The sequence below is a fragment of the Heterodontus francisci genome, unplaced genomic scaffold (genome assembly GCF_036365525.1).
Source record: "Heterodontus francisci isolate sHetFra1 unplaced genomic scaffold, sHetFra1.hap1 HAP1_SCAFFOLD_152, whole genome shotgun sequence".
Taxonomy (NCBI): Eukaryota; Metazoa; Chordata; class Chondrichthyes; order Heterodontiformes; family Heterodontidae; genus Heterodontus; species Heterodontus francisci.
The window spans coordinates 3,960,208-3,985,948 of NW_027141229.1; the positions used below are offsets into that span (position 1 = coordinate 3,960,208).

The 25,741-nt window shown below is 48.2% G+C and overlaps 1 protein-coding gene across 1 annotated transcript; it reads left to right on the forward strand.

Annotated features, from left to right (window-relative positions):
• Positions 1-2,424: 2,424 nt before the first annotated feature.
• On the forward strand, positions 2,425-25,556 carry LOC137362489 (probable G-protein coupled receptor 139). Its single transcript, XM_068026870.1, has 3 exons — positions 2,425-2,659; positions 3,597-3,680; positions 24,658-25,556. Exons 1-3 carry the CDS (start codon positions 2,425-2,427, stop codon positions 25,554-25,556), a joined length of 1,218 nt encoding a protein of 405 aa, XP_067882971.1.
• The last annotated feature ends 185 nt before the right edge of the window (positions 25,557-25,741 follow it).

A 25,741-nucleotide genomic window follows, 5' to 3' on the forward strand; every position in this document is an offset into this window, starting at 1 on the left:
AGCTAATGCCCTCCAGACAAGACAACATCCTGGTAAACCTCTTCTGTACCCTCTCCAAAGCCTTCACGTCCTTCTGGTAGTGTGGCGACCAGAACTGCATGCAATATTCTAAGTGTGGCCTAACTTCTGTGCAGCTGCAACATGACTTGCCTATTTTCGTACTCTATGCCCCGACCGATGAAGGCAAGCATGCCGTATGCCTTCTTGACGACCTTATCAACCTGCGTTGCCACTTTCAGTGACCTGTGGACCTGTACGCCCAGATCTTTCTGCCTGTCAATACTCCTAAGGGTTCTGCCATTTACCGTATACTTCTCACCTGCATTAGACCTTCCAAAATGCATTCCCTCACATTTTTCCGGATTAAACTCCATCTGCCATTGCTCCACCCACGTCTCCAACCGATCTATATCCTGCTGTATCCTTCGACAATCCTCATCACTATCCGCAACTCCACCAACATTTGTGTCATCCGCAAACTTACTAATCAGACCAGCTACATTTTCCTCCAAATCATTTACATATATTACAACGAGCAAAGGTCCCATCATAACATCCACTGCCCTTCCTTCATCATCATCTTCGTCACTTCCTCAAAAAATGGCGGCACAGTGGCGCAGTGGTTAGCACCGCAGCCTCACAGCTCCAGCGACCCGGGTACAATTCTGGGTATTGCCTGTGTGGAGTTTGCAAGTTCTCCCTGTGTTTGCGTGGGTTTTCTCCGGGTGCTCCGGTTTCCTCCCACATGCCAAAGACTTGCAGGTTGATCGGTAAATTGGCCATTATAAATTGCCCCTAGTATAGGTAGGTGGTAGGGAAATATAGGGGATGTGGGAGGAATATGAAATGAGTGTAGGATTAGTATAAATGGGTGGTTGATGGTCGGCACAGACTCGGTGGGCCGAAGGGCCTGTTTCAGTGCTGTATCTCTAAACGAAACTAAACTAAAAAAGCTAATGAAATTAGTGAAACACGACCTCCCCTTCACAAAACCATGCTGCCTCTCGCTAATAAGTCCATTTGTTTCCAAATGGGTGTAAATCCTGTCCCGAAGAATCCTCTCTAATAATTTTCCTACCTCTGACGTAAGGCTCACCGGCCTATAATGTCCTGGATTATCCTTGCTACCCTTCTTAAACAAAGGAACAACATTGGCTATTCTCCAGTCCTCTGGGACCTCACCTGTAGTCAATGAGGATGCAAATATTTCTGTCAAGGCCTCAGCAATTTCTTCCCTTGCCTCCCTCAGTATTCTGGGATAGATCCCATCAGGCCCTGGGGGCTTATCTACCTTAATGCTTTTCAAGACACCCAACACCTCCTCCTTTTTGATAATGAGATGACTGAGATTATCTACACTCCCTTCCCTCGGCTCATCATCCACCAAGTCCTTCTCCTTGGTGAATACTGATGTAAAGTACTTATTTACTACCTCGCCCATTTCCTCTGGCTCCACACATTGATTCCCTTCTCTGTCCTTGAGTGGGCCAACCCTTTCCCTGGTTACCCGCTTGCTCTTTATATACGTATAAAAAGCCTTGGAATTTTCCTTAATCCTGTTTGCCAATGACTTCTCACATCCCATTTTCGATCTCCTGACTCCTTGCTTAAGTTCCTTCCTACTGTCTTTATATTCCTCAAGGGATTCGTCTGTTCCTAGCCTTCCAGCCATGACAAAAGATTCTTTTTTCTTTTTCACGAGGCTCACAATATCCCGCGTTATCCAAGGTACCCGAAACATAGAACATAGAACATAGAACATACAACAGTACAGCACAGTAAAGGCCCTTCGGCCCACGATGTTGTGCCAACCCTTTAACCGACACTAATATCAAACTACCGACAAATCCATCATTTTACTATCATCCATGTAACTATCCAAGAGTCGCTTAAATGTCCCTAATGTATCTGCTTCCACTACCACCGCTGGCAGTGCATTCCACGCACCCACCACTCTCTGTGTAAAGAACCTACCTCTGACATCATCCCTAAACCTTCCTCCAATCACCTTAAAATTATGCCCCCCATGGTCATAGCCCTTTCCACCCTGGGAAAAAGTCTCTGGCTATCCATTCTATCCATGCCTCTCATCATCTTGTACCCCTCTATCAAGTCACCTCTCATCCTTCTTCGCTCCAATGAGAAAAGCCCTAGCTCCCTCAATCTTTCTTCGTAGGACATGTCCTCCAGTCCAGGCAGCATCCTGGTAAATCTCCTCTGCACGCTCTCTACAGCTTCCCCATCATTCCTATAATGAGGCGACCAGAACTGAACACAATATTCCAAGTATGGTCTAACCAGGGCTTTATAGAGCTGCAGCATAACCTCGCAGCTCTTAAACTCAATTCCCCTGTTAATGAAAGCCAACACCCCAGACGCCGTCTTAACAACCCTATCAACTTGGGTGGTAACTTTGAGGTATCTATGCACGTGGACCCCAAGATCCATCTGTTCCTCCATACTGCCAATAATCCTGTCTTTAAGCCTGTATTCTGCATTCAAATTCGACCTTCCAAAATTAATCACTTCACACTTTTCCAGGTTGAACTCCATCTGCCACTTCTCAGCCCATCTCTGCATCCTGTCAATGTCCCGTTGAAACCTACAACAGTCCTCCACACTATCCACAACTCCAGCAACCTTTGTGTCATCGGCAAACGTACTAACCCAGCCTTCCACTTCCTCATCCAAGTCATTTATAAATAATCACAAAGAGCAGAGGTCCCAGAACAGATCCCTGCGGAACACCACTGGTCACCGAGCTCCTGGCTGAATACTTTCCATCTACTACCACCCTCTGTCTTCTATGGGCCAGCCAATTCAATATCCAGACCGCCAAATTCTCTGTATCCCATGCCTCCTTACTTTCAGAATGAGCCGACCGTGGGGAACCTTATGAAACGCCTTGCTAAAATCCATATACACTTCATCCACTGCTCTTCCTCTCATCAATGTGTTTTGTCACATCCTCAAAGAATTCAATAAGGCTTGTGAGGCATGACCTGCCCCTCACAAAGCCATGCTGACTATCACTAATCAAACTATGCTTTTCCAAATAATCATAAATCCTGTCTTACAGAATCCTCTCCAATAATTTGCCCACCACCTACGTTGACTGGCTGGTCTGGAATTCCCAGGGTTATCCCTATTCCCTTTCTTGAACAAGGGAGTAACATTTGCCACCCTCCAACCACCAGGTACTACTCCAGTGGGCAGTGAGGATGCAAAGATCATCGCCAAAGGTGCGGCAATCTCTTTCCTCGCTTCCCGTAATAAGCTTGGGTATATCCCGTCTGGCCTCATGTCTTTCAAAATTTCTAGCACATCCTCCTTCTTAACATCAACCTTTTCGAGCATATCAGCCTGTTTCACGCTGTCCTCACAAACGACCAGGTCCCTCTCACTCGTGAATACTGAAGCAAAGTATTCATTTAGGACCTCCCCTACCTCCTCCGACTCCAGGCACAAGTCCTCTGCACTGTCCCTGATCGGCCCTACCCTCACTCTGGCCATCCTCTTGTTTCTCACATAAGCGTAGAACGCCTTGGGATTTTCCTTAATCCTACCCGCCAAGACATTTTCATGTCCCCTTCTAGCTCTCCTAAGTCCATTCTTCAGTTCCTTCCTGGCTCCTTGCAACCGTCTAGAGCCTTGTCTGATCCTTGCTTCCTCAACCTTAAGTAAGCTTCCTTCTTCCTCTTGACTAGCTGTTCCACATCTCTTGTCATCCAACATTCCTTCACCCTACCATCCCTTCCTTGCCTCATCGGGACAAACCTATTCAGCAGTCGCAGCAAGTGCTCCCTAAACAACCTCCACATTTCTGTCGTGCATTTCACTGAGAAAAGCTGTTCCCAATTTAAGCTCCCCAGTTCCTGCCTAATAGCATTGTAATTCCCCCTCCCCCAATTAAATATTTTCGCATCCCGTCTGCTCCTATCCCTCTCCATGACGATAGTAAAGGTCAGGGAGTTATGATCACTATCACTGAAATGCTCTCAAACCGAGAAATCTGCCACCTGGCCTGGTTCATTGCCAAGCACCAAATCTAACATAGCTTCCCCTCTAGTCGGCCTATCTACATATTGAGTCAGGAAACCTTCCTGGGCACACCTGACAAAAGCTGCTCCATCCAAACTATTTGCACTAAGGAGGTTCCAGTCAATATTATGGAAGTTGAAGTCACCCATGACAGCAACCCTTTTACTTCTGCACCTTTCCAAAATCTGCCTCCCAATCTGTTCCTACGTGTCTCTGTTGCTATTGGAGGGTCTATAGAAAACTCCCGAAGCTCCTTTCCTGTTTCTGACTTCCACCCATAATGACTCAGTCGACAAACCCTCCTCGACGACTTCCCTTTCTGCAGCTGTGATACTATCCCTGATTAGCAATGCCACTCCCACCTCCTTTACCTCCCTCCCTATTCCTTTTGAAACATCTAAACCCCGGAACATCCAACATCCATTCCTGCCCCTGTGATATGCAAGTCTCCGTGATGGCCACAACATGCGGCACAGTGGCACAGTGCTTAGCACCGCAGCCTCACAGTTTCAGCGACCCGGATTCAATTCTGGTTACTTCCTCTCTGGAGTTTGCAATTTCTCCCTGTGTCTGCGTGGGTTTCCTCCGGGTGCTCCAATTTCCTCCCACATGCCAAAGACGTGCAGGTTGATAGGTAAATTGGCCATTATAATTTGCCCCTAGTATAAGTAGGTGGTAGGGAAATATAGGGACAGGTGAGGATGTTGTAGGAATATGGGATTAGTTTAGGATTAGTATAAATTGTTGGTTAATGGTCGGCACAGACTCGGTGGGCCGAAGGGCCTGTTTCAGTGCTGTATCTCAAAATTAAATCAAATCGTAGCTCCAAGTACTGATCCATGCTCTAAGTTCATGACCCTTATTCCTGACACTTCTTGCGTTACAATAGACACACTTCAACCCATCATACTGGGTGCAACTTTGCCCTGTCAACTGTCTAACCTTCCTCACAGACTCTCTGCTCTCTGTATCTGCCTATTCAACAGCTACCCCATCCACTGATCCGTAGCTCAGGTTCCCATCCCCCGTCAAGCTAGTTTAAACCCTCCCGAAGAGCTCCAGCAAAACTCCCGCCCAGGATATTGGTGCCCTTCCAGTTCAGATGCAACCCGTCCTTCTTGTACAGGTCACACCTTCCCCAGAAGGTATCCCAATGATCCACATATCTGCAGCCCTCCCATCTGCACCAGCTCTGTAGCCACGTGTTCAGATGCACTCTCTCTCTGTTTCTCGCCTCACCAGCACGTGGCACCGGTATCAATCCTGAGATTACTACTCTGCTCGTCCAGCCTTTTAGCTTCCAACCTAACTCCCTATATTCGCTTTTCAGGTCCTCATCCCTTTTCCTAGCTATGTCATTGGTACCAATGTGTACCACGACTTATGACTGCTCCCCCTCCCCCTTAATAAACTTGACAGACTTATCCTTCTTCCTCAAGTACACACATATCAGCACAGGCACGGATCCAAACAAACACACACACACACATAGCAAAACACAGGCCTCACAAGACACATACACTCACATGCATACATATATACACACACACACAAAGATGCACACAGACACACACACAGACACAAACAGACACACACAGAGACGCACAACACAAGCCAGTTCCTGCAACACAAAACACGCAAACACCAGCACACAAACACAAACACAGCACAGACTCTGAGACACACGCACACATACACACACACACACACACACACACACACACACACACACACACACACACACGAGCGCGCATGCTGTGCAATCCAGACACTGAGACTCACAAACACGCACACACTCGACCACATCCACATAAACACATCCACAAAAACACATACAAACGCACACATGCACAAAGACACAATGCAGAACCCAGGCCTTGAAAACACACACACACACATGCACTGCAATCCAGCCCCTGAGACTCACAAACACATCCACATAAACACATCCACACAAACACACACAGGGACGAAGACACTAAGCAGAACCCAGGCCTTGAGACACACACACACACGCATGCAGTGCAATACAGACCCTGAGACTCACTAAAAGGGACACACTCAAACACATCCACACAAGCACACATAAACTCACACAGGCACGAAGGCAACAAGCAGAACCCAGACCTTGAGACACACACACACGCACGTGTGCATTATAATCCAGACCCTAAGACTCACGAACACACACACACACAAACACATCCATGCAGACAGACACAAACACAAACAGGCACGAAGACACACATCACAAGCCAAGCCATGAGACACACACATGAACGCAAAGTACAACAGAAGCACTGACACACACACACAGAACACAGCACACAGATACAGAAACATGCAAAAACACAGACTCTCTCACACACACACACACACACACACACACACACACACACACACACACACACACACACACACACACACACACACACACACACACACACCACAGGCCCTGAGACATAAAGCACAAACACATGCATACACACTTGTGCGTGCACACAAATGCACACACAGATACACGAAGACTCAAAGCACAAATGAGGACTGAAACGCACACACACACACACAAACAATAACATAAACACACAGGCACAGACACGCAAACACACACACACAGATGCTCACAAATGCAAACACACAGACGCCCACAAATACAGATACAAACACACACAGCAAAACACAGGCCCCAAGAGACACACACACTCTGAGTCAGATATACACACACCCATGCACACATACACACGCGCACACACACTCTTTCTCTCCCTCACACAGTCACATACGCACACACACACACGCTCTCTCTCACACATGCTCTCTCTCAGACACTCTGTCTCTCACACACGTGCTCTCTCTATTACACACATACCCTCTCTTAGACACACAACATATACAAACTCTCTCTCTCACACCTACATGCACTCTCTCTCAGACACACACACACGCAGATTCTCTCTCAGACACACACACAAACTCTCAGAGACACACAAACATGCTTTCTCTCTCACACACGCACAATCTCAGACACAAACACACACAGACACACACACACACATGCGCTCTCTCTCTCTCACACACACAAATTCACTCTCATAAAACAAGAACTCTCTCACACACATGTGCCCGCACATAGACACACACACACACACTCTGTCAGAAACACACACACGCGCGCTCTCTCTCTCTCTCACAGACACACACATATCCACACACAAACACTGACACATACACAGGCAAACACACGCACAAATCCCAGGCCATTAGACGCATACATATACACACAACACAGGCACACACATATGCACTCACACACACACTCATGCCCGCACATCACAGCCCAGGCACTAGCCAGACACACACACACACACACGCTCTCTCACACATACACACACACATACGCCCTCAGATACACAGGTACACACTCTTAGCAAATAAAAGCAAAATACTGCGGATGCTGGAAATCTGAAATAAGAACAAGAAATGCTGGAAATACGCAGCAGGCCCGTCTGCATCTGTGGAGAGAGAAGCAGAGTTAACGTTTCAGGTCAATGACCCTTCTTCTGAATTAACAAATATTAGAAATGTAAAAGGTTATAAGCAAGTAAAGCCTGGCTGGGCAAGAGATAACAAAGGAGAAGGTGTAAATGGGACACGGTCACAGAATAACTGACCAGAAGGTCGTGGAGCAAAGGCAAGCAATATATGAATGGTGTGTTAAAAGGCAAAGCATTCGTACAGATCGGATGTTAATGGACTGAAAATTGAACAGCCGCACGTTCAAACATGAAAAAATGAAACAGTGGATAAGCAAACTGAACAAACTAGGATGAAATAAAATAAAATAAACACAACAATATAACAAAAATGAAAAATAAAACTGTATCTAAAAACTAATGTAAAATGGGGGGCCCGTCATGCTCTGAAATTATTGAAGTCAATGTTCAGTCCGGCAGGCTGTAGTGTGCCGAATCGGTAAATGAGATGCTGTTCCTCGAGCTTGCGTTCACTGGAACACTGCAGCAAGCCCAGAACAGAGATGTGAGCATGAGAGCAGGCGGTGTATTGAAATGGCAAGCAACCGGAAGCTCGGGGTCCTGCTCGCAGACTGAGTGGAGGTGTTCCGCAAAGCAGTCACCCAGTCTGCGTTTGGTCTCCTCAATGTAGAGGAGACAACATTGTGAGCAGCGAATACAGTATAATACATTGAAAGAAGTACAAGTAAATCGCTGCTTCAACTGAAAGGATTGCTTGGGGCTTGCAATAGTGAGGAGAGAGGAGGCAAATGGGCAGGTATTACACTTCCTGCGATTGCAGAGGAAGATGCCATGGGAAGGGGACGAGGTGGTAGGGGTAATGAAGGAGTGCATCAGGGTGCCGCGGAGGGAACGATCCCTTCGGAATGCAGACAGGGGAAGCGAGGGGAAGATGTGTTTGGTAGTGCAATCATGCTGGAGGCGGCGGAAATGGTGGAGGATGATGCTTTGGATACACACACACACAGTTTCTCACACACTATGCTCTCTCTCTCTCACACACACACACACACAAACACACAGACATACTCTCAAACGCACACAAACACTCTCTGTCTCACACACACACTCTCACACACAGACAAACGATCTGTCACACATACACACACACACACACCGCTCTCTCTCTCTCACACACTCATGCTCTCTCTCAAACACAAATTCACACTGTCTCCCTCACACATACTCTCTCTCACACACACACATGCTCTCCCTCAAAAACACACATACTCACACACACGCTTTGTCTTTCAACACACCATTAATATATTGTTTGCCTTTGCTCCATGACCTTCTGGTCAGTTATGTGGCCTTGTCCAATCTACACCTTCTCCTTTGTCAGCTCTTGTCCCACCCCTTGCTTATAAGCTGTGACATTTCTAATATTTGTCAGTTCCGAAGAAGGGTCACAGACCCGAAACGTTAACTCGGCTTCTCTTTCTACAGATGCTGTCAGACCTGCTGAGTGGTTCCAGAATTTCTTGTTATTATTTCATACACACACTATCTCTCTCAGACACACAAACTCTTACATACATACACGCACATGCTCTCTCACACTCACACACACACTCACTCACAGACACACACACGCACACATGCTCTCTCTCACACACACATACACACACGCTCTCTCTCAGACACACACAAGCACAGACACGCTATCTCTCACGCACACACAAGTTATCTTTTCCTCACACACACACAAGCTCTGACACTCTCATACACACACACACACTCTCTCACACACACACACACTCTCACAGACATGGACACATGCACTTTCCTGCACATGCACGCACTCACACTCTCGGTCACACACACGCACAATGTCTCTCTCACACACACTCTCTCTCTCACACAAACACATATATCCACACATGCTCTCTCTCACACACAGACACACTCTCAGACACACACACACGCTCTGTCACACGCACACACTCTCAGAACCACACGCTCTGTCACACACACAGACACGCACACACAATCTCCCTCTTAAAACACATGCTCACACTCTCTCTCACACACTCTTCCGCAACCACACACAGACATACACACTCATGCTCCTTCTCTCACACACACATTCACACTGCCTAGCTCCCTCACACACACTCTCTCTCACACACAAATGCTCTCTCTCAAACACATGCATACACACACACTCTCTCATAAACACAGAATCTCACAGATGCACAAGCACACTCTCTCTCTCACACACGAACACACACGCTCGCTCTAACACATACACATACACACATCTTTGTCTGCAACACACACACACATACAGAAGCTCTCTCTCTCTCTCACACACGCACACACTCTCTCTCTCTCACACACACACGCAATCTCTCAGACACACACAGACACAGACGTTCTCGATATCTCACACACACAAGCTCTCTCTCTCTCACACACACAAACAAGCTCTCTCTCTCTCTAACACACACGCGCACTCTCTCTCACGCAAACACACACATACATAAACACACGCTCTCTCTCAGGCACACACAAGCACAGACACTCTCTCTCTCACGCGCACACAAGTTCTCTTTCCCTCACACACACACAAGCTCTGACACTCTCATACACGCACACTCTCTTTCACACACGCACACCCACACTGTCTCTGTCGCACACATACACAAGCACACTTTCTCTCACTTTCACACACAGACACACACTCACACTCAGTCACACACACACCCACACTCTCTCTCGCACACACACACACACTCTCTCTCTCTCACACACACATCCACACGCTCTCGCTCTCTCTCTCTCTCATGCACACACACGTTCGCTCTCCTTCACACACGCACACTCTCTGTCACACACACACGCACTCTCTCCCACCCACACCAAAACACACACACGTACACACGCTCTCTCAAACACACATGCTCTCTCTTTCACTCACACACACATACACACACGGTATCTCTCTCTCACACACACTCTCTCTCGCACACACACATATGCACACACACGCTCTCTCCCTCTCTCTCACACACACATACACTTTATCTCAGACAAACGCACACACGCGCACACATTCTCTCAGGGACAAACATACATGCTCTCTCTCTCATACACACTCACACACACAGACACACGTTCTCTCAAACAAAATCACACACTCTCTCTCTCTTTCACACGCACCCACACAGACACACAATCAAACAGACACGCACAAATCCCAGGCCCTTAGACACACATATACTCACAAACATTCACAGACACACCCACATACACACACACATTCACAGACCTGTGACACATGCGCACACACGCATGCACACATGCCCACACATCGCAGCCCAGGCACTAGCCAGACAGACACACAGGCACACACACACACACACATACACAGACACACAAACACACACTTTCTCTATGACACCACACACGCTCTCGCTCTCTCAAGCGCGCACACACACACACACACATCACAGCCCAGGCCCAGAGACACACACACACACTCACTCACCCATACCCACACACACTTACTTACACACACAAATGTCTCACCCCAGCCACTGAACCAAATACACACACACACACACAAAAACATTCACGCACGCACGCACGCGTGGCACACACACACTCATGCCCACACATCACAGCCCAGGCACTAGCCAGACACACAGACACGCAGGCACACTCTTTCTCTCTGACACCAGACATGCTCTCTCTCTCTCGCTCCCTCTCTCAAACACGCACACACACACAGACGCTCTCTCTCACGCGCACACAGGATCTCTCTCTTCCTCTCTCTCTCTCCCACACTCACACACACGCACGCTTTCTATCACGCTCACATACACACACACACACACACTCTCTCTCTCTCACTTACACACGCGATATTTCTAATACACACACTCACATTCTCCCTCTCACACAGACTCTCATCCTCACACACACCCTCTATCTGTCTCTCATACACACACACACTCTCACACAGACACACACTGACACACACAATCAGACGCTTACACACACGCGCTCTCACTCCCTGACACACACACACACCTTCTCTCTTGTCACACAAACACACACGCTCGCTCTCTCACTTAAACACACCCACGCTCTCTCTCACACACACACACACACGCTCGCTCTCTCACTTACACACACACACGCTCGCTCTCTCAGACACACACTCTCATACACACACGCTCCTCTCCGAGACACGCTCACACTCTCTCTCAGAAACACAAACACACACACGCTCTCTCTCACACACACAGACACACACTCACGCTCTCTGTCCAAGGCACACACACGCGCTCTCTCGGACGAGTGCACAAACACTTTCTCTCCCACACATACACAGGCTCTCTCTCTCTCACACTCTTTCTCTCACTTACACACGCGCTCTCTCGCAGACACACTTTCTCACTCACACTTACGCTCTCTCTCACACACTCTCAGACACCCCACCGCTCTCAGGCACACATACCCTTTATCTCTCACACACACTATTTTCTCTAACACAGACACACACATTCTCTCATTCACACGTAAACACACTCGCTCTTTCCCACAGACACACTCTCTCTCCCTCACACACACACGCTCTCTGTCACACACACACTCTTTATCACACACATACACACGTATTTGTATCACACACACTCTCTCCCTCTCACACACACTCAGATGCACACCCACACGCTCTCTCTCAAACGAACACTCGGTCACACACACACACACACACACTCGCGCCCTTTCTATCACACACACGTACTCTCATTCACACACAGGCACACTCCCTCTCATAAACGCTCTTTCTCACAGACACCCTCTCGCTCTCTCTCACACATGCGCGCTCTCTCTCTCACACAGGATCTCTCTCGCTCTCTCTCTCTCCCTCCCCCTCACCCACACACATGCACTCTTTCTATCACACATACACTCTCTCACAGACACACGCGCGCCAATGCTAGCGCACGCACTCACGTTCTCACTCTCACACACACACACGCTCATTCTCACACACACCCTCTCTCTCTCTCACACACACAGACACATACACACTATCAGACGCTCACATACGCGCTCTCTCTCTCTCACACACACCTTCTCTCTGTCACACACGCACACACACACACACGCGCACCCTTTCTCGAACACACGCATGCACATAGGCTCACACTATCTCTCACATGCACACATGTACAAACACTTTCTCTTTCACACACATACACAGGCTCTCTCACGCTCTTCCTCTCACTTACACACATGCGCTCTTTCTATCAGACACACACAAACACTTAGTCACACATGCTCTCTCTTTTACTCATACGCACATGCGCGCTATTTCGATCACACACACATTCTCTCTTTCACACAGACACCCTCTCTCTGTCTCTCTCACACACACACTCAGACGCACACCCACACACACTCTCTCACTTGCCGACACACTCTCTTTCTCTCTCACACTCTCATGCTGTCTCAGAGACACACATTTTCCCACTCACAGGAACTCTCTCTCACACCCCCAGACACATATACTCCTTCACACACAGACATGCTCTCTGTCACACACACTCTTTGACTCTCACACAGACACACATTTTATTTAGAGGTAGAGCACTGAAACAGGCCCTTCGGCCCACCGAGTCTGTGCCGACCAACAATCACCCATTTTTATACTAACCTTACAATAATCCCATATTCCCTACCACCTACCTACACTGGGGGCAATTTTCAGTGGCCAATTTACATATCACCTCCAAGTCTTTGGCTGTGGAAGGAAACCGGAGCAACTTTTTGGAAAGGTGCAGAAGTAACAGGGTTGTTGTCATGGGTGACTTCAAGTTCCCTAATATTGATTGGAACCTCCTTAGTGCAAATAGTTTGGATGGAGCAATTTTTCTCAGGTGTGTTCATGAAGTTTTCCTGACTCAATATGTAGATAGGCCGACTAGAGAGGAGGCTATGTTGGATTTGGAGCTTGGCAACGAACCAGGCCAGGTGGCTGATCTCTCGGTGGGAGAGCATTTCGGTGATAAAGATCATAACTCCCTGACCTTTACTATCGTCATGGAGAGGGATAGGAGCAGACGGGATGGGAAAGTATTTAATTGGGGGAGGGGAAATTACAATACTATTAGGCAGCAACTGGGAAGCATAAATTGGGAACAGATGCTCTCAGGGAAATGCACGACAGAAATGTGGAGGTTGTTTAGGGAGCACTTTCTGCGACTGCTGGATAGGTTTGTCCCGATGAGGCAAGGAAGGGATGGTAGGGTGAAGGAACTTTGGATGACAAGAGATGTGGAACAGCTAGTCAAGAGGAAGAAGGAAGCTTACTTAAGGTTGAGGAAGCAAGGATCAGACAAGGCTCTAGACGGTTGCAAGGTAGCCAGGAAGGAACTGAAGAATGGACTTAGGAGAGCTAGAAGGGGACATGAAAAAGTATTGGCGGGTAGGATTAAGGAGAATCCCAAGGCGTTCTACACTTATGTGAGGAACAAGAGGATGGCCTGAGTGAGGGTAGGGCCGATCAGGGATAGTGGAGGGTACTTGTGCCTGGAGTCGGAGGAGGTAGGGGAGGTCCTAAATGAATACTTTGCTTCAGTATTCACTAGTGAGAGGGACCTGGTCGTTTGTGAGGACAGCGTGAAACAGGCTGATATGCTCGAACAGGTTGATGTTAAGAGGGAGGATGTGGTGTATATTTTGAAAGACATGAGGACAGATAAGTCCCCGGGGCCAGACGGGATATACCCAAGGATATTACGGGAAGCGAGGAAAGAGATTGCCGCGCCTTTGGCGATGATCTTTGCGTCCTCACTGTCCACTGGAGTAGTACCAGATGATTGGAGGGTGGCAAATATTATTCCCTTGTTCAAGAAAGGGAATAGGGATAACCCTGGAAATTATAGACCAGTCAGTCTTATGTTGGTAGTGGGCAAATTATTGGAGAGGATTCTGAGAGACAGGATTTATGAGTATTTGGAAAAGCATAGTTTGATTCGAGACAGTCAGCATGGCTTTGTGAGGGGCAGGTCATGCCTCACAAGCCTTACTGAATTCTTTGAAGATGTGACAAAACACGTTGATGACGGAAGAGCAGTGGATGTGATGTATATGGATTTTAGCAAGGCGTTTGATAAGGTTCCCCATGGTAGGCTCATTCAGAAAGTAAGGAGGCATGTGATAAAGGGAATGTTGGCTGTCTGGATACAGAATTGGCTGACCCATAGAAGACAGAGGGTGGTAGTAGATGGAAAGTATTCAGCCTGGAGCACGGTGACCAGTGGTGTTCTGCAGGGATCTGTTCTGGGACCTCTGCTCTTTGTGATTTTTATAAGTGACTTGGATGAGGAAGTGGAAGGCTGGGTTAGCAAGTCTGCTGATGACACGAAGGTTGCTGGAGTTGAGAATAGTGTGGAAGGCTGTTGTGGGTTGCAACGGGACATTGACAGGACGCCGAGCTGGGCTGAGAAGTGGCAGATGGAGTTCAACCTGGAAAAGTGTGAAGTGATTCATTTTGGAAGGTCGAATTTGAATGCAGAATACAGGCTTAAAGACAGGATTCTTGGTAGTGTGGAGGAACAGATGGATCTTGGGGTCTACGTCCATAGGTCGCTCAAAGTTGCCACCCAAGTTGATAGGGTTGTTAAGAAAGCATATGGTGTGTTGGCTTTCATTAACAGGGGGATTGAGTTTAGAGACACGAGGTTATGCTGCAGCTCTATAAAGCCCTGGTTGGAATACACTTGGAATATTGTGTTCAGTTCTGGTCGCCTCATTATAGGAAGGATGTGGAAGCTTTTGAGAGGGTGCAGAGGAGATTTACCAGGATGCTGCCTAGACTGGCGGGCATGTCTTATGAAGAAACGTTGAGGAAGCTAGGGCTTTTCTCATTGGAGGGAAGAAGGATGAGCGGTGACTTGATGGAGGGGTACAAGATGATGAGAGGCATAGATAGAGTGGATAGCCCGAGACCTTTTCCCAGGGTGGAAAGGGCTATCACCAGGGGGCATAATTTTAAGGTGATTGGAGGACGTTTTCGGGGAGATGTCAGAGGTAGGTTCTTTACACAGAGAGTGGTGGGTGCGTGGAATGCACTGCCAGCATGTGGTAGTACAAGCAGATACATTAGGGACATTTAAGCGACATAGGTACATGGATGATAGTAGTATGAAGGTAGTTTGTTCCGAGACTAGGTTGAAGGTTCGACACAACATCGTGGGCCAAAGGGCCTGTACTGTGTTTTGCTATTCTATGTTCACCCGGCGAAAACAGGCAGTACCCAGATTCGAACCGGGGACCCTGGAGCTGTGAAGCTGTGGGACTAACCACTGCGCCACTGTGCCGTCCACACGCACATTAACACTCTCTCTCTCTCACTCACACACGCACACAATTTCTTTCACACACATCTCGACACACACATACACACACAAACCCAGAAACACACACTCTCACACAGAAACACACACACCTTCTTTCTGTCACACACACACACACACACACACATTGCAGCACACACCCACGCTCTCTCTCACACACACACTCTCTCTCACACACACACACACACACACACACAAAAGCTCTCTCTCTCACATACCCACACTCTCATACACACATACACACTCACACTCACACACACACACAGTCACACACACACGCATTCATACACACACAGTCACACACAGATACACACAAAATAACACACAGTCTCCCTCTCTCACGCACACACACTCTCACAATCTCACACGCACGCACACACACACAGACACAGACACACACACACACATTCTGTCACACACGCACTCACACACACGAACACACACACACACTCTCACTTACACACACGTGCTATTTCTATCACACACACACAGTCACACACATGTACACACACACACACACAAACACACACTCTCACACAGACGCACACACACACTCTGACACTCACAAACATGCTCTCTGTCTCCCTGACACACACACACACACAAACACACACAGACACCTTCTCTCTGTCACACACACCCACAGTCTCTCTCACACACACACCCTCGAGCACGCACAATCATACACACACACAGACACATACCCACATTCTGTCACACAAGCACTATCACACACACACACACACTCTTTCACACGCACAAACACTCTCTCAGACACACACGATCTCTCTCAGAAACGCCCACACCATCACTCAATATCACACACACACAATCTCTCTCAGGCACACACATGCATTCTGTCACACGCGCACACTCACACACACACCTTCTTTCACACACACACACACACACACACACACACACACATACGCACACTCAGACGCACACACACACTCTCACTCGCTCATTTGCACACACGCGCTATTTCTATCACACACACACATTCTCTCATACACAAACACACACTCTCTCTCTCTCTCACACACGCTGCCTCTCACACACATCCTCTATCTCACACACGCACACACACTTTCTTTCACACACACAAACACGCACACACTCACAATCGCACTCAGACACACACTCATACGCACACATGCACTCTCTCTCTCTCACTTCCACACACGCGCTATTTCTATCACACACATACATTCCCACATACACAAACACACACTCTCTCTCTCACACACACGCTCTCTCTCACACAAACACACGCTCTATCTCACACCCTCTATCTCATACACACAGTCACACACACATAGAAACACATCCTTTAACACAGACACACACTCAGACGCTCACAGACACGCACTTTCTGTCCCTGACACACACACTAAAACCTTCTCTCTGTCACACACACACACTCTGTCACACCCACCTACGCTCTCTGTCAAACACACTCATTATCTCTCACACAGACACACACATGTACACACACACACATACACACACACAGTTGCACTCTCTCTCTCACACACAGATACACACATACTCGCACACACCCACATACAGATACACTCACACACACATACGCAAACACATACACACTCAGACGCACACACACTCTCTCTCTCACTTACACACAAGCGCTATTTCTGTCACACACACACATTCTCTCATACACAAATACGCACAATCTGTCTCTCACACACGCTGCTTCTCACACACACCCTCTATCTCACACACACACAAACACGCACACACACACTTTCTTTCGCACACACACTCACACGCACACTTAGATGCACACTCAGATGCACACTCAGATGCATATGCACACTCTCTCTGTCAGTTACACACTCGCGCTATTTCTATCACACACATACATTCCCTCATACACAAACACACACTCTCTCTCTCACATGCTCTACCTCATATACAGTCACACACACACATACACACACACACACAAACACACGCTTTCACACAGACACACACGCACACACACTCAGACGCTCACAGACACGCTCTCGCTGCCCGTGACACACACACAAACAACTTCTCTCTGTCACATACACACTCTGTCACACCCACCCACAATCTCTCTCTCTCACACACACGCTCTCTCTCACACACACACACACACTCTATCTCACACACATACATACGCTCTCTCTCACACACACTCTATCTCTCACACAGACACACACATACACACACACAGTAGCACACTCTCACACACACACACATACTCGCACACACATACACAAACACACACACTCTCTCTCTCTCACACACACCCCCGCTCTCTCTCACACACACTCTCTATCTCTCTCTCCCACACACACAGTCACACACACATACACACACACATTCTGTCACACACGCACTCTCACACACACTCACACATGCACACACAAACAGAAAAATACACTCTCACACAAACACACACACACTCAGACGCTCAGACACACGCTGTCTCTCTCCCTGACACACACACACACAAACACACACACACACACATTCTCTCATACACAAACACACTCTCTCACACACACATGCTCTCTCTCACTCACACCCTCTATCTCTCTCTCTCTCACACACACACACAGTTACACACATATATACACACAAAGAAACACACACTCTCACACAGATACACAGACACACACACACACACACACACATACACACACTCAGACGTTCACAAACACGCTTTCTCTCCCTGACACGCACACACACACCTTCTCTCGGTCACAGACACACACTCTCTGTCACACGCACACACGCTCTCTAACACGCAAGCACTCATACACACACACACATCCACATGCTGTCACACACACACACACACACTCGTTCACACGCACACACGCTCTCTCAGACAAACACGCTCTCTCTCACAGACACGCCCACACCCTCTCCCAGAAACACACACACACTCTCTCACACACAGACACACACTCACGCTCTCTCTCTCTCAGGCACGCACACACACACGCTCTGTCTCACACACACGCTCTCACTCACACACACAAACTCAATGTCACACACAGACACATACATTCTTTCACAGACACACAGACGTTCTCTCTCACTTACACACGCTCTCTGTCACACACACACTTTATCTCTCACACAGACACACACACAAACGCGCGCACACACACAAACACACACACACACACAAAGTAACACACACTCTCTCTCTCTGACACACACACAGTCTGACAATCATACACACACACACACATTCTGTCACATACGCACTCTCCCACACATGCACACACACCTTCGTTCACACACACATACACACACACATATGCACACGCACACACTCAGATGCACACACACTCTCTCACTTACACACGTGCGCTATTTCTATCACACACAGACATTCTCTCATACACAAACACACACTCTCTCTCTCACTCCCACCTTCTACGTCTCTCTCTGACACACATATATACAGACACAGACACACACACACTCAGACGCTCACAAACATGATATATGTCTCCCTAACACACACACACAAACACACACACCTTCTTTCTGTCAAACACACATACACTCGCTCTCTCTCTCTCATACACACACACACACCCTCTAACACGCACACTCTCATACACACACGCACAATCGCACACACACACAGACACATACCTACATTCTGTCACACACACACTATCACACACACACACTCACACATAGACACACACGCACACACTCTTCCACACGCACACACGCTCTCTCTGACACTCACGCTCTCTCTCAGAAACACACACACACATTCTCTCACACACAGCCACACACTCACGCTCTCTCTCAGGGACACACACACACACACGCATTCAGTCACACATGCACTCTCACACACACAAACAGACTCACTCACGCGCACACACATACCTTCTTTCACACACACATGCACACACACACACACACACATATTCTGTCACACACGCAGTCACACACACACACTCACGTGCACACACACACACCTTCTTTCACACATACATACACACACACACACACACTCTCTCTCTCACACACGCTCTCTCTCACTCAGACCCTCTATCTCTCTCTCACACACACAGTCACACTCATATATACACACACACAGTAACACACACTCTCACACAGGCAGACACACACACACACACACACAATCAGACACTCATAAACACGCGCTCTCTCTCCCTGACACACACAAACACACACAGGTTCCCTCTGTCACACACACACATACACTCTGTCACACACACCTACACTCTCTCTCGGTCTCTCTCTCTCTCACACACACACACACACACAATCACACACACACACACATACATCCACATTCTGTCACACACGCACTCTCACACACATTCACACACACACACACACTCTTTCATATGCACACACGCTCTCTCAGACACTCACGCTTGCTCTCTCAGACACGCCCACACCCTCTGTCAGAAGCACACACACACTCACACACACACTCACACACAGACACACACTCATGCTCTCAGCCACACACACGCTCTGCCACACACACACATGCTCTCTCTCTCACACACACAGACGCTCTCACTCACACACACAAACACAGTCACACACACAGTAACACACACACACTCTCTCTCTCACACACACACAAACACACTCACGCACACACACACTCAGACGCTCTCTCTCTCACACGCATGCTGTCCGTCACACACAACCTTTATCTCTCACACAGACAGACAAACACACACACAGTCACACACACATACACGCACTCTCTCTCTCTTTCACACAAACACACACTCAGACGCTTTCTCTCTCACACACACACACAGGCTCTCTTTCTCTCTCCCTCACTTATACACACGCACTCTTTCTATCACACACACACATTCTCTCATAGACACACACACACTCTTTCACACACACACACACTCACACACGCACACACACACAAACTCTCTCACTTACACACACACGTTATTTCTATCACAAATACAGATCCTCTCATACACACAAACACACCCTCACACACACACACCCTCTCTCTCTCTCTCTCTCTCTCTCTTTCTCTCACATACACACACACTGTCATACACACATAAACACACACACACTCACACAGACACACAAAAACACACTGATAGATGCTCTCACACATGCTCTCTCCCTCTCACACACGTTCTTTCTCTCCCTGACACATACACGCCCCTTCCCTCTCTGTCACACACACTCTCTCTGCCACATACACGCGCACTCTCTCTCTCACACACACTCTCTCATGCACACATACAGTCTCTCTCACTCACACACACGCTCACTCTCGCACACACACGCTCTCTCACACACACACTGTCACACGCACACACTTACACACACGCACACACTCACGCTCACACTCTCTCTTTCTATCAAACACACACATTCTCCCATTCACACACACACTCACTCTCACAGACAGACACTCTCTCACACACACACGCATGCATTCTCTCTTTCAGATGCTCACACACAAGCTCTCTCTCTCTCTTTCTCTTACACACGCGCTCTCTCAGACACACACACACGTACACACGCACACACACACACACACATACACACACTCTTTCTCACTCACACACCGGAGCTCTCTCCATCACAAACACTTTTTCTCTCTCTCAGACACACACACTCTCATATACACACAAACACACACATTCTGTCACACACACTCTCACACACACACACTCACAGACAAACACACGCACTCACGCACACAGACACAGTCTCTCACACGCACACACGCTCTCTCTCTCTCAGACACACATACCCACTCTATCTCAGACACGCCCAACCCTCCCTCAGAAACACACACACACTCTCTCTCACACACAGACACACACTCGTGATTTCTCTCTCAGACGCGCACACACAAGCTCTGTCACACACACACCACAAGTTCTCTCTCCCAGACACGCACAGACATACACACCCGCTCTCTCAGACACGCCCAACCCTCTTACACACACACGCACACACTCTCTCTCTCTTACTCACACACACACACTCTCTCACGCACACACACACACATGCTCTCTCAGATGCACGTGCACACACAGTCTCTCCGACATGCACACTCTGTCTCTCTTACACACACTCTCACACACACACTCTCTCAGACATGCACGCTGCCTGTCTCTAACACACACACACACACACACACACGCTCGCTCTCAGATGCACACATGCACACACTCTCTCAGACTCACACACTCTGTTTCTCTCACACAAACTCTCACACACACTCTCTCTCAAACACATACGCTGCCTCAATCTAACACGCACAGACAATCTCTCAGACACACATACACACACGCTCTCTCTCTCTAGCACACACACACACACATACACTCGCTAAGACACACATGCTCTCTCTCTCACACACTCCCTCTCTCTCACACAGGCACAAGCGCAGACTCGCTTGCTCTCTCACACACACATACTCACACTCTCAGCCACACAAACACGCACTCGCTCTCTCTCTCTCTCTCACACACACGCTATCTCTCACAAACACACTCTCTCTCACAAACACACTCTCTCTCACACACACGAACACACTGACGTGCACACACAAGCACTCAGACGCACACACTTCCTCTGTCTCCCTCTCATTTGCACACGCGCTCGTTCTATCACACACACACATTCTCTTATTCACACACACATTCTCTCACAGACACCCGCTCTTTCTCACAGACACCCTTTCCCTCACACGCGCACACACAGACACACACACCCATAGACGCACACACACGCATAAACGCTCTCATACGCTCACACACGCTCTCTCTCTCTCACTTACACACACGCATCCCTCAGGCACACACACACACTCTCAGACACACACATGCACACGCTCTCTTTCTCACTCACACACACACGCTCTCTCTCTATTACACACGCTCTCCCTCATACTCACACACACTGTCACACATAGACACATACACACTCTCACACACACAGTCTCTCTCTCATACACACGCGCGCACACACACAAACACTCACGCACACACACATGCTCTCTCTCTCACTTACAAACACGCACTCTTTCTATAACACACACACACACACACACACATTTTCTCATTCACACACACACACTCTCCTCTCTCTCAGACACACAAGCACACACACGCTCTGTCTCTCACAAACACACACACAGTCTCTCGCAGACTCTCTCTCGCACACACACACACGTTCTCTTACATAACCACACACACACACACACACACGATGTCTCTCTGTCACACACATGCACACTCTCACATAAACACACACACACACACTCTCTCAGACGCACACGCACACGTTTTCTCTCCCTCAGACACACAGTCAAACGCTCTGTCTCTCTCTCACACACACCTGCATTCTCTCTCTCTCTCTCTCTCTCTCTCACACACACACATGCTCCATTTCTCTCTCTCATACGCACGTGCTCTCTCTATCTCACACACACACGCTCTCTCGCTCTCACACACACGCGCACGCTCTCTCACACACGCGCACGCTCTCACACACACGCGCACGCCGTCTATCAGACACGCACATTCTCTCCCCCGATCTCTCTCTCACACATACACACACACATGCTCTCTCTCACACGCACACACAAACACACACACACACACACACACACACATTCTGTCTCTCTCACACACGCACGTGCATGCACATTCTCTCTGTCTCACACATATGCACTCACACACACACACATCACAGCCCAGGCCCTGGGCCAGACACACACACACACATATCACACCACAGGCATTGAGAGAGAATCTCCCAGTCAGTCCAACATTTAATTTTCTATACAAGACCAAAGTGCTGCAGACGCTGGAAATCTGAAAAAAAACCCAGAAGATTTTGGAAATACTCAGCAGGTCTGGCAGCATTTGTGGAGAGAGAAACAGAGTTAATGTTACAGGTCGGTGACCCGTCATCGGAACTGGGAGAGATTAGAGACGGAACAGTTTTTAAACCAGACGGGCAAAGGAACGAGAGGAAGGATTAAGATCAACATTCAGTTTAACAATTTTAATATCATGCTTTTATTCTTTAATCTCTCCTGTCTTCCACCGTATCACAGACCTTCCCGTTTATTCATTCACAGAATAACAGAATAATACAGTGCAGAAGAGGCCCTTCGGCCCACCAAGACTGTGCCGACCATCAACCACCCATTTATACCAATCCGACACCAATTCCATATTCCTACCTCATCCCCACCTGTCCCTATATTTCCCGACCACCTACCTATACTAGGGGCAATTACTAATGGTCAATTTACCTATCAACCTGCAAGTCTTTGGCATGTGGGAGGAAACTAGAGCAACCGGAGGAAACCCACGCAGACACAGGGGGAACTTGCAAACTCCACAAAGGCAGTACCCAGAATTGAACCCGGGTCGCTGGAGCTGTGAGGCTGCGGTGCGAACCACTGCGCCATTGTGCCACACTTGAATGTTATGACGTGCCAAGTGCTCACCCAGGTACTTTTTAAAGGATGTGAGGCAACCTGTCTCTACCACCCTCCCAGGCAGGTCATTCATGTCCAATCATTTTAATACATCACTGGAACACATTTCTTAATCTCAATACGTCCTCAATCAAACTGCTAACTTTGCTCCAGACGGATGAACAATTTCCTTCTTTATTTCTCTACCTCACAGTTAACTTGCTGACGATTGGGATCCTGTCTCAGGGAAAGTGCGGTCTCTCCAAATGTGTCACTCGTTACCTGGTGGCCATGGCGGTGGCGGATCTACTGGTCATTATCCTGGATCTGATATTGAGACACATTCCCACTGTTTATTGGGAGCAGTTTCAGTTCCTGTGGTCCATCCGCTTGTGTAATATCCACGCCGTCCTGCTTTACGCAGCCACAGACTGTTCTGTCTGGTTCACCGTCACTTTCACCTTTGATCGATTTGTGGCCATTTGTTGCCAGAAGCTGAAAAGTAAATACTGCAGTGAGAAAACGTCGGCTGTGGTTGTAGGAACAGTGACTGTGCTGAGCTGTTTAAATAACATCTTCTGGTATTTTATGTTTGGAGGTCGGCATTTGCTGGGGAACGAACCCTGGTTTTGTGATGTTACAATGGATGTTCGGGAATCTCGTGTCTGGACAACAATTGAATTCTTCCACTACATTCTAACACCGGGGTTCCCATTTGTGGTGATTCTGCTGCTCAACGCTCTCACCGTCAGGCACATTTCAGTGAGCAACAGAGGGCGCAGGAGACTCCTAGCTCACAGCAATGGGAAGCGTCACAGAGACCCAGAGATGGAGACTCGAAGGAAATCCATCATTTTACTGTCAGTTATCTCAGGGAATTTCATGCTGTTGTGGGCGACGTTAATGGTGTTTTCGATATGGAACCGGTTGTGGTATTTGGGGCCTGTGACACTTTCTCTACCAGGGTTTCTGCTGGAATCGGGCTTCATGCTGCAGCTCCTGAGTTGCTGCACAAACACGGCGATTTACGCCGTGACCCAGACTCAGTTCAGACAGCAGTTGAAAAATGTGCTGACATATCCCTTTACAACAATTGTTAAATTCATTCAATAATCATAGGTGGGGGCGGGGCATGTCACCTTGGAGACAGAGCGGGCACGAGGCCTGTCACCATGGAGACAGAGCAGGGGCGGGTCCTGTCAGCATGGAGACAGAGAGGGAACAGAGCCTGTCACCATGGAGACAGAGCGGAGGCGGGGGCTATCACCATGGAGTCAGAGCAGGGACGGAGACAGTCA

Coding starts and splice junctions, on each gene's coding strand:
- LOC137362489 (XM_068026870.1), top strand. CDS start 2,425: ATGCACGTGGACCCCAAGATCCATCTGTTCCTCCATACTGCCAATAAT. Junction 2,660..3,596: donor CCTTTGTGTCATCGGCAAAC/GTACTAACCCAG, acceptor GTCCCCTTCTAG/CTCTCCTAAGTCCATTCTTC. Junction 3,681..24,657: donor CCTTGCTTCCTCAACCTTAA/GTAAGCTTCCTT, acceptor TCTACCTCACAG/TTAACTTGCTGACGATTGGG.